The sequence below is a fragment of the Tauraco erythrolophus genome, chromosome 1 (assembly GCF_009769465.1).
Source record: "Tauraco erythrolophus isolate bTauEry1 chromosome 1, bTauEry1.pri, whole genome shotgun sequence".
NCBI classification, from domain to species: Eukaryota; Metazoa; Chordata; class Aves; order Musophagiformes; family Musophagidae; genus Tauraco; species Tauraco erythrolophus.
In genome coordinates, this window is record NC_141465.1 from 104,359,401 (window position 1) to 104,371,450 (window position 12,050).

At 37.9% G+C, this 12,050-nt stretch overlaps 1 protein-coding gene across 4 annotated transcripts in view; it reads left to right on the top strand.

Annotated features, from left to right (window-relative positions):
- LRCH1 (leucine rich repeats and calponin homology domain containing 1) overlaps positions 1 to 12,050 on the top strand; it is a 136,227-nt gene that overhangs the window by 53,572 nt on the left and 70,605 nt on the right. For all 4 annotated transcript variants that reach the window (XM_086620528.1, XM_086620533.1, XM_086620541.1 and 1 more), the window contains exon 2: positions 9,810 to 9,954. In XM_086620528.1, coding sequence (XP_086476654.1) covers positions 9,810 to 9,954 — 145 coding nt within the window. The remainder of the gene's footprint in view (positions 1 to 9,809; positions 9,955 to 12,050) is intronic.

The following is a 12,050-nucleotide window of genomic DNA, read 5'->3' on the forward strand; positions in this document are numbered from 1 at the left end:
CTAGTATTTTAGTCTGTCAAGTGTGAAAAATAATCATCTTAAGAGTGCAGGCAAGTGAACTACTTCACAGAAACTGGTTTATGTGCTGCTGTTAACAGATGGTAAATGTGGGTTGACTCTTCTTTGAGCAGGTCACTGAGGCAGATAATGCATAGCATAAATAATGTCCTCTCTTCAGAGCCAGAGGAATAACAATAGTAATAATATCTGTTAAAATAGAGAATGAAGTGAAAACCAAACCTTGACATTGCATTCAGCTTGTTCCTTCTAGTAGTGTCTGTGGGCTGGAAAAGTTTGTAGACCACTGAATTACGTCCTGCTGGTTTTGAGTGCATCATGCGGAATTTCCCCCTGAAAATGGAAGATGTGGTTTCCAAAGTAGATAGCTTTAAGAAAGGAGATATTTGTGGCTGAAACGAGATTTGTAATAGAAGACACTAGAGTATGTCCTCGCAGGGATCTACCACCATCACTGGGATAGAATGTAATTCATCTTTTTGTTTCACATCTTTACTTCTTCTCCAATAGGTGGGATTAAGTTGCTTGACTGAAATGAGGTTGTGTGCCCATGTGTTTATATACTCAAATACACAATTACACCTTTTTGAACTTGGTGAAAGCTGTGGTCACTATTCTTCTTTCAGAAAAGGATTTCATAATCCAAGTCTTAGTCCTGTGAGTAGTCTCTGACGTACCTGGAAGTTCCCTTATATTGCCAGCAGTTTACCTGATCTCACAGCGGGCCATGCTAATAATTGAAGTGTATCTGTGATGGGTGAAGCTAATCCTGAGGACTTTTAATTTCAAGGTATACTTTTAGTTTTTGTTTCCACAGAGGAGCCAGTGAAGGTCCTGCTTTCATATGGGTGGGTGTTCACTATCAAATTTTCTTTCATGTGCCAGTATGAACAGTTCAGGCAGATGACTAGTTTGTTACAGTAAAGATGTTCAACTGGATAGCATATGATGTGAACACTTCAGTTTCTTTTCGCCCAGTGCTCTCCATCAACTTACAATAAAGGCTGAAAATGATGAAGAACAGTTTATAAAGTTTTTAGAGTTGGGCAAACATTTCTTCTTACTCCTACTATGTCTGAGAAAACACCTGAAATATTTAAGTCCTGCTGAGGCTGACTAGTACAATACCGGAAGAATACAATCTGTGGATCCTTCTTAGGGTTGGTTGTTTATTAGGGAGTATGAAAATTAATGACTTGTATCCTCCCTCTTGTGCGGAAGGCGTGGGAGAAGTGGGAATGCTTCATGGCCCATGAACTGGGTTTCATACCGCATGTTATTAAAGGTCATTCTGTTGAAGGAAGGTATTTGCGCTCTGATATTTTTTCCATCTTGTGATACAGGTGTTTAGGTGCCTGTATTTGGTTTATGTGGCAAGATTTTGGCACTGGGGAGGGCTGAAGGAGCAGCTTTCTGTGAGATGGCACTAGAAGCTGCCCCCATGTCCGACCGAGCCAGTGTCAGCCGGCTCCAAGATGGACCTGCTGCTGGCTGAAGCTGACCCCATCAGTGGTGCTGATCGTGCCTCTGTGATAACATATTTAAGAAAAGGTACAAAACTGCTGTGCATCAGCTGTGTGAGAGGAGTGAGAAAAATGTGAGAAACAGCCCTACAGATAGCAGAGTCAGTGAAGGAGTGGGAGGAGGTGCTCCAGGTAACGTAGCACAGGTTCCCCTGCAGCCTGTGGTGAAGACCATGGTGGCGCAGGTTGTCCCCCTGCAGCTCATGGAGGTCGGTGGTCGAGCAGATATCCACCCTGTAATCTGAGGAGGAGCTTACACTGTTCTATTGCCTCAGGCTAGTTAATGCACTACCTGAGAAGAAATGTAGGACACATGTTTCTTACACTTGCCTTGGCTGTGCTTTACTGGGAGGTTACAGGGCTCTGGAAAAGTAAGCTGTGTATTCCATAACGGAGTGGTGGGAGAAGTGGAATGGTAGATGAGGGTCATTGAGGTGGAATGAGTTTGTAAGCAGTCCCATTGTCAAATATGTCATCTAACTTATTGCTACTTTTGTCTGAAATAGACGAAATGTTGTATTGCTGTAACTGTAGAGAGTTCAAAGATACCTCAGATTCTTACATCATCTGAAGAAAGGTTGAGGAAAAACATGTCAATGTGACTGAGAATAGACTTTTTTTTTTCCTGAAGTGCTTGACCTCAGTAGGTATCAGTTTATGTACTTGTTTCCTTTAGTAATGATTGCAAGTCAGTAGCCTCGTTTGTCGTATTTTGAAAACCGTGGTGGGCGATAGGTTGAAAGGGGTGCCGGGGGGAGGGGGGCGGGAGTTGTGAGGTGTGCCTTCCTATTTATGTACTCGCATGATGGGGGTGGTCTCTGAAAGAAGGACGCGGTTGAAACACCGTTACAGGGTTTTGGCCAAGTCTGTGAGATCAGGACCCCCTCTAGTGGTGGCACCGCTGCCAGACACTACGAGCGAGATGCTTTCCGAGTGTTGATTTCCTTCAGTCATGGATTTTGTTCTCCCTCTAAAACCTCCATTTAGGTCTCCCCTGATACCTGTGTTGAATATGTATGATTGCTACTACAGTTGTTACTTTGACAAGTAATACATTGGGTTCGTGCTGGCCATCAGTGACACAGAGAAGACAGTGTTGTGTTGTGTATCGCTAGTGGTAGTTCTTTAACTCGCCCACGTATTTTATGCTATGTTAAGATGTGGAATTGGGAAGAATCAGAGAACTCACATACACAGTGGTAAAGGAGAAAGTTTTAACGTGTTAAATCCTAGTAATGGTAAGAAAAGTGAATACAAAAGTACATGTATGATCACTTTGGAATTTCCTACACCTGTAGTGTAATCTTAATTTATCTATGGCTGAGGTGGAGATTTTTAATGTTAACTGTTAAATTAACAATGGGAGACAGATGGAAAAGGAAAATATGCTGACAGTGCTCCAGAAAGTAGTGCTTAGCAAGTGTGTGGAACAGCAGAGTTGCTTCATAATCTGTTCAAAATATTTTTCTTGCAACGTCTGTACATTTTTATGTCCAGCTGCCTGGGATAGATACACTTCCTACATGTTTTGAGTCAGCAGTCGTACATCTAGACTCAGTGGCGTTTATCAGTGTCCAAATGTTACTGTTACTGAATCCGTAATGATGACTTTCTGGGAATCAGCATTGGAGCTCCTTTTTTCAATCTGTTACAAGTTGTAGTTTCAGAATGAAAACCTTTGAGTCCATGCACTACTATGTTATATTTGTTTTCTTATTTGGAAGCAGAATTGTTTTTACTTTATTGGGCAGTCTTCATCTTTTGTTACTTGTTCTTCTGTCTGCTAAATAGCTTAAATAGAAATGTCTCCTAGTGGAGAACTGGCATAACTGTCATGAACAAACCAGGATGTGTTTGATGCCAGAGTCGACGGAGGTCTTTGCTGCCTCTTTTTTTTGTTCATGTAGCATCACTGTTGGTAGAAGTTGCTGACTACCATAAAAGCTGGCTGTACGTCCAGGACGTTATTCATTGGTACTGGTAGATAGAGAAGGCAAGTAGTTGAGACAAGGTGTGCTGCTATGCTAGATAACGACAAGTTGTAAGGCAGTATATACCATTTTATCGTTCATTACAGGGTTCTCATGGCTAATACATAGCATTTGTCTGTGGGATGATGCATTTTCCTATCATTTAGAGGGGAAAATTGGGTAAAGGCTAGAATGAAGTAATTGCTTCATTAGAGAGCATTAACTATTTGATTCTGATAGGTGCGATTACAGTGCTAATAGATCACTTGCCTTCTTTGCCAAGGCAAATACGCATGGGATACAGTGTTGTTGAAGGTCTGAAGTAGATATTTCAAAAGTTGTCTGAGATAGTGACATCAATTTGTGGCTTCAGTTATCAGTGAAGCTATAGCTAGCTAATATGGAAATACAGGCTTCCTAAAAACAAAATAAAAGTATGAGTAACTTATATGACATGACACAACTTACACTATCTATACTTCTTTATGTATTTCCTGGCATTCCTATTTACATGATTTCCCCATGAAATTAGGATTCAATTTACTTTTTTTTTTTAGGCTCTTACAGTGACTTGCGTGAATTCTTTTTCAAATCCATTCAGACATTCTGATTTAAATACCTTGAATGATATCTTAGTACAAATGCAAATAGCTTCTTCAAAATAATTCATGTCTTTTATTCAGGAAATGCTGAAGAGGACAAAAACAGGAATTTGGTGGGCTGGAGTTAAGGTCATTTGGGTGAATTTTTTACCTTGCCATTTCTTGATTTCAGAACTTCATCTCAAATACAGAGATTTCCTGCTTCTCATATATATATATATAAATAAAAATTTAAAAATTCCTGCTTGCTGGTGGATAGATGCTTACTTGCATAATTCCAACTTTTGTCTATTGTAAGTTTGTGTGTTAGAAGTATAAATGTATAGTGAATTTTTCTATAATGAAAATTGTAAATCACTGCTTATTAAAAGACTACTTTCATTAAAATTTTTGGCTAATATTTGTGATCTTGTAGTGCATATGCATATTTATTTAATGAATTACTGTCTGACTCAAGGGCTTAAATTGTTTCACTTTCCAGTGAATAGCCTGCAATTTTTATTTAATAATGTATTAATAACTGGAAGGTAGGAAAATTGGAGCACTCTGGTAACCTTATTGAAAGAAATGTAATTAAATGACTTCTAGTCATTTACTAGTATTACTAGTTATGTACTAGACTAGTATTACTCTGATTATTTTGACAATGCTGTTTCAGTTTCTGCAGTGGCAGTTTTTTATACTGTGTCTGTGTGTGTGTGTGTGTATATAGTGGCAGTTGATAATCTGCCTGTAAAGCATGAAGTGAGAAAGGTCCTAGTCAGTGGGGTGGTACTGCGTTATCGTACTTCGTTGTGGTAGACCTGTTCAGAGCTATAGGAATTGAAAGGTTTTGCCCCATCACTGGCGTGGCGACAGCGTGGACCCTGACTGTGCAGTGTGCCAGTCACGGAACAAGACTTGGAGTCTTCTGTTAAATGCTTATTTACCAGTCTGAACTTTTTGCTTTTTATTGTTCGCTCCCAGCTAAGGGAAGTGTTTATTTTGTGTAGTTCCTGTCTAGCTTCCAACATAGTAACGTTTCTCACACAAAAGCCATGTCATTGTGCCAGAATTGTGCTGACTCTTTTAAAGTTCAAGATTCCATCTAATATTTTTCTGAACTGGCTTGCTTATTTTTTTGTGTTCTATTAACTTTATTTTGGAGTTTAACAAACTTATTCTTGGCAGGAGAAGATGAAGTTAAGCCAGATGTAGTTTAAAACGTCTTGATGTCACAAATAATGAATGAATAGCGTATTTCATTTAAAACAAAAAGCTCATTCTAGTGCATGCCCCTGCCCCCCCCATATTTGTTTATATTTGTGTCACTTATCTCATAATGGAAGTTACAGGAAACAGTCACCTCAGGTGAAACTTACCTGTAGTGTCTTGGCAACTATGAAATGTACTTCTGCCATCATAGATTAATTAATTTGTTAGATCTCCTTTGTGTTAGGTAGTAAAAGCAAATTAATCAAAATTCCTTTAAACACCAGCAAATTCCATCCATCTGCTCATTTCCATTTCTGTAGCAAAAGCTAGTCTGCACAGTAACTTCATTATTAATTACTCTGGAGCATTAGTCTTCAAATTAGTGAAGCAAGGGGGTTGTGTCGCTTAATGATTTGGGAAGTGTAGGGTTAAAAAATTACAGCAAGAAAGTAAAGGTTTGGCAAATAATTATTTCTGTATTTTAAAAATATTTTCAGAAATTGTTTAAAATTTTAGTTTCTTCATTCTTTGTTTTCCCTAAATAATGAACCCAAGAAAGCCTTTGCAAAAAATTTTTCAGAAAGTTTATGAATTGACAGAAACAAGATATATGCATACTGTTTTTCTTGGCATGTTCCAAAGATTCCGCAGTTTCATCAGGACTTAACCCCCTTGTATTTTATTCTAGAACTTAAATATCAGAGTAAACCTGAAATACATGCAGACTGATTGTAAGATGCAGTAATTTGAGGTGAAAATACCTTTGCATAAAATAATATTAAAATAGTTATGTAAATTTAAGAGGTTTCTGAACATACAGATGTTTTTAAGGTACAGTATGAAATTGTTATGCAGGCTATTTTCCTTACTTTTCATTTCTGAAGAGGTGGTTTTCTATATGGAATTTTCAGACATCTGAAAACTGCTAGGTCTTCTTCACAGCTGCCCCATGTTCAGAGGCTCACATTCATTCTAGGATTGAATAAAAACAATCTCTTTTTTTCTTTTGCTTACGTCTGATCAGGGAAGTCTGGTTTTTGGCAAAAATTATTACCACTGGTTAAAAAAGACGATGAGCATTCTGTACGTCAGATTCCATTACAGTACTGTTTCTGAAAGACGTTCAGATTCAGTATTAATGATACCTCTTATCAGTAAATTATAATAGCAAAATTCTGCTTTTTCTATTAAGTTATGTCACAATGTTATTAAATAAAATGTATAGTTTTTATTCCTCTGCGTTATGCTGTGACTAGAATTGGGTTTTTATTATTTAGGAGGCAACAATAAATAAAAGTGTTGAAATAATCTTAAGATGTGATAACTAGACTATAAAAAATTATTAACTTCCTTTGTTGTAAATTAATTCTTTAATTCCTTTGTTGTATACATAGTGTGTCCTATAACCAATGATCCTGAGGACCACAGGAAGGATTTTGTCTTTTACCATCTGCAGGTTTTTTGTTTTGTCCTTCTTTAGATTAACGGAGTTAAAGCCCTTGAGAACACAGGATAGTAATAAAATAAAATAAGAAAATAAAAAAAAGCATTGTAATGTCATAGTAATGTCACAGGAGCAGGGTCAGTCTGTGCTGTTCCACTCTTTTGAGGTACTAGAATTTTTTAAGGGTAAGTCAAATGTTGTGGCAACAGTCCCTTTTATTCGATGTGAAGGTAAATGAGAACGGGCATGACGATGGAGTTTAGGTGGCGGGCTTCAGTTTTTGTGGCTTGAGAGTAAGTAACATTTTTGTGTCCACAGTTTTTGATGTGTGTCACTTGAGAAGGATCAGATGAAGGATGAGAGGTCACTCTCTGTGTACCATCCAGTGCCATGCTGGTTGTCTTCAGCCTAGGCCTAAAGTTCAGTTCACTCTTCTGGATCTTGCTGCTCCTTCCCCTTTAAAGGAGGAAACATGAGCAGTATTTACGTGGTGATGTCACTGCAGAAAAGCATGGTTAAAAAAAAAAGGGAAGGTTTTCCTTCAAATCAAATTGTAAAATTATGACGATCCCCTACATGATTCAAAAAGTTATACCATGGCTGTCCTCTGTTAATATCTGATAGTAAACACAGCTAGGAAGGCAGCAGGAGAGGGAGCCAGTGGTAATTTTTTTTGGAATGCCATGTTAGTAAACAAGTACACTCATGCTAAAGTGCTAAAACAGAGGAACATTGAAGAGCTTTCTTGCCCTTTGAAACAGTAGTGGCATTCACTCAAATGGGGAGTGCTTCGGTGTGATGGCAGAAGGAAGGCAAGGAGGTAATGATGGGTCTAACTGCCATCAGAGCCTGGTAAGAGAATCATAGAGTTGTAGAATGGCATAGACTGGAAGAGACCTTAGAGATCATCTAATCCAACCTCCCTGCCATGGGCAGGGATGCCTCTCAACTAGATCAGGCTACTCAAGGCTCTGTCCAACTTGGCCTTGAACATCTCCAGGGAGAGGGCATCCACAACTTCTCTGGGCAATTTATTCCCACCCTCATACTGAAGAATTTCTTCCTAAGATCTAATCTAAATGCGTTCTCCTTCAACTTAAACCCATTTCCCCTTGTCCTATCAGTGGACACTCTTGTAAAAAGCTCCCCCCCCGCAGCCTTCCTGTAGGTTCCCTTCAGGTATTGGAAGGCAGCTATTAGGTCCTCCCGAAGTCTTCTCTTTTCAAGGCTGAACAATCCCAGCTGCCACAACCTGTCCTTGTAACAGAGCTGCTCCAGCCCCTGGATGATCTTTGTGTCCCTCCTCTGAACACGCTCTCTTATGGTGGGGACACCAGAACTGGATGCAGTATTCGAGGTGGGGTCTCACAAGAGCAGAGTAAAGGGGCAGAATCACCTCGACCTGCTGACCACGCTTCTCTTGATACATCCCAGGATGCGGTTGGCCTTCTGGGCCGCATGAGCGCACTGCTGAAAAAAGCAGAGCCGTTCAGTCATTGCTGTTGTATAGCAACAGTAATAACTGTAATTTTGACTGGTGTGCTCAAATCAACCCCACAGCCCTGTGGGTCAGCAGGGCTGCTCTCAGTCACTCCACTTGTAGGCCGTTGCTGTTGTCTCAGTAGAGGATGGAATACTGAAACCAGCTTTTTGCTGGAAGCAATAAAGTGAAGCAAAGTGGAAGCCGGTGGGGGGAATAGAGTGCACTGAATTTCAGCTCTCGTTGCAGGAGACAGGAACAAAAATAAAAATGAAAAGACCTACCTACTAGTGATAGTTTTGAACTCAGGCTGTGCCTCTGCACAGCAAACTGACGAGTCTGGAACTGCAAAGGAAGTTCAGACTTCTGCCTGTTTGTTCACAAAAGCAGAAAATTGCTTTATGGCACTAAAAATAAGTCAGGTCATCAATGCTCTGGAAATGTATCTGCTATACTTTGGCTGCTTTTCCCTTTATGTAGTTTAAGAAAGTAAGCTTCAAAATTAGCTTTGAAGGATCAGAGAGAAGGCTTAAAATAGCAGCAGTGAAGAAGTGAGGAGTTCATTAAGTTCCATTTTTATCTTGCATTCTTCCCATCAGACGTTTCACTTTTTGCCTGGGTACATTCTTCCTGTTCCTTCCACTTAGAACAGATGACCATTCTTCAGGTCAGATTATCAGTCTGGTGGTATGGGTAGGTGGCATTTGTGCGGTTTCTGATGATAAGAGGTGTTTGTTCTGCAGCACTGTTTAAACATTTCTTTGAACTCAATTAATTCCTTTGAACGCTGGCATGCATGATTATTTTATGACTCGAGCTTGCATCAGTATTATGATATCCCATTTTTCATACCATGGTAATTAAGGGACAAAGTTCAGTAACATTTCTTCCTACTGATTTTCCTTTGTGTCTGTGTGCTTAAAATGAGAAATAAAGAATAAATAACCGGTCAAAAATCAAAAGCCCTTTTTCCGCATGTACAAGCCGACAGAAACACTTGGGGCATTGGAATCCATCATTGTCGTCTTGTATATACTTATACCATATATCAAATCCATTCCTGAAGGTCTTCGCCTCTTTTTTATAGGTAACGTTCTTTTCTAGTTGATTGAGATCTAGGAACTACAGGTCAATTTGAAGAGTTACTTGAAGAACTTTTTTATTTAAAGAAATTAAAGATATAATCCTTGGTGTTTTTTTTTTTCTCAATGCTGTCATTATTTGCTGATGTCTAGCTGTGTATCAGCTATGTCTTTGGGTATATTATGTGAGTTTTGGAATCTATATTTGGTTCTGTTTGCAAGTATTTCCTCAGCATATTGAGTCCTGCAAATAGTTACTTTTTCTTAGACCAAATAAATTTTAATTGAACATTTGCTCTTTTATGCACAGTCTGTTCCATTTCAAGATTGTGAAGGTTAGCACTAGTTTGATTTTGTATAATAAAAGCATTGGCTTAATTTGCTGTCTCACTGTAGGATTACATTTATTAATTGATTTTAATAAAGAAGTGTAGCTTTTCAAAGTATGTATTTCTGATGGTTCAAAAAAATGTACCTTCTCTTTTTCTCTTTTCAGATTTATCCAAGAATAGATTAACTGAGATTCCTACGGAGTTGTGCCACTTTGTGTCTCTGGAAACACTAAATCTATACCACAATTGTATTAAAATTGTACCAGATGCCATAGTAAACTTGCAAATGCTAACTTACTTAAATTTGAGGTAAGTTTGACTTTGCCACGTTTTCTGTTTATTTGTAAAGCTTTTTTGTCTGCACTTTTTGTGTTTCTGGAACAACTGGAACATTTTTCATTTTATTAGAAGTGATAATGCACTAAGTTGTTGGCTGTAGATATAGCTCTATATGAAGGCATTGTAAAGGCTGAAATGTAAAACTAATTATTTAAAGCAAAAACAAATAATATTAATCCCTTTCTTTATTCTTCTAGCAAATTCAGAATGCTAATCACATCAACACAGTCAGATTCTTTTAATTCCCTTCTGATGATAAATTTTGTGAAACTTGGCATGGTTTTTGTAGTTAAAAAGCTGTATGAGGAGAGACAGAAGACTAAGTTTTTCATGGTTTTTCATGGGGAATGAAGAGGAAAAAGCATGATACTTTATCACTAGTACCCTCTTATTATGCAAGAAGTACAGTTACTGCCATTTTTAGAAGGAAGAGGCAAAGAATTAGGCACCTTTGTCTCTTTTCCATGAAAAATGTATGTGAATACTAATAGGTGTAGAGAGTTGCTTCTAGTTAAAGTGCAGGTGAATGCATATTTGCTTTTGAGATAGGGAGTGGCAGCATTTTTTCAGTTGGGACAAAGTGTGGAGGTTTATTTGCGATTGAGTATGTAAAAACTGTAATAGTGAAGATAAAATAATCTGGTCTTTGCAAGAATGGAGTTTGGGCAGGGGACGAAGTGTCTCTTAGCCTTTTAATTCAAGGTCTGCAGGCTTGATCATCAGTTTTGTAAACACTGAGGATGTTTCTCAAGCCTTCCTGTAGTGTTACTGTACCACAGTTTTAGCCTCTGTGGAACACTAATTTTGACTCTAAACAGAATGATGTATCCTGAGTATCTGCATACGTGTAAGGAGCAGGACTTGAAATTTTGAAATAGTGTTTGTTAGGTATACATAAAGAAATTAAGACTGGATTAAATTACTAAATTTTCATAAAACATCTTAGTAAATTTAGGAATTAGAGTGAACTCGATGTAGTAAACCAGTGAATTAGAACTCAATGTAGTGATGGAATTTGTGTGAATCATCACAAAACCGGAATAGTTACAGAGTTAATATCATGTATCACAGTAAATTAAACAAAACGAGAGGAAATGTTTCAGATTTTACTAAGCAAGATCATTTTCCTCAGTTTAAAATCTCTTCACTTTGATGTACCTATTCCCCATGTTAGTTGAACAAAGTGAGCACTCTGTAGAAGGAGGAAATATATTTTTGACTTTCTAACCATGTTGCTTCTTGGCAAGAAAAATATTGTAGATTTAAAATGCATATTTTTCTGCCTGTTACCAGCAGAGCCCATATGTTAAACAGAATTTGAATGAGATGCCAAGAGATATACGTAGTCTTTGGGCCTTGATGTGGATACCGTTCATGTTTTATTTAAAGAAATTCTTTTAAACTAATGATGATTTATTACTCACTCACTCTGATTATGTGCTGTTCCTATCTCTTAGTGGGTTGCTTCAGAGTTCTGTAGAACTTAAAAATTATTTTTGCTTAATTTTTTTTTAGTGTCTGATCTGCTGCGTAGTATAACTTTTTTTGATTCTAGACTTCCTCAATTTGAGTTCTTTAGAACTTAAAAATTTGTTTCTACTTATGTTTTAGAATAAGTTATGTCTTGGTCTTCTGTAAAGATACTGGAATTGAGAATCTTGACTCCACAATAAACATTGATTCTTTTTTCAACTACTGCTTGTTAGTAGCTGGACTTCTCATTTTTAATTTGTTTGTTATTTGATACCTGTCTGTCTCCCAGCCTGTGTAGCAGAGCTATAATCATAGAATCATAGAATGATTTGGGTCCTAAACTATAATGATAGTTTGCTTTGTAAAACATTTTGAGACTGTTGTGTGGAGCACAAATATATGTCTTTATACGCAGTTTTGTAGCAGACCACTGGATTGGGAGTTGAAATGTTTTGGGACTTGTGGAGTTTTGATTTTTTTTTTCCTTTTGTTTTGGTTCAGTGTTGCAACTGTTACTGAAGTTACACAGGACAATTTTTGCCATCTGCTATCAGAGTTCTGTCATGCATATTAATTCCCTGGAGCTTTAACAG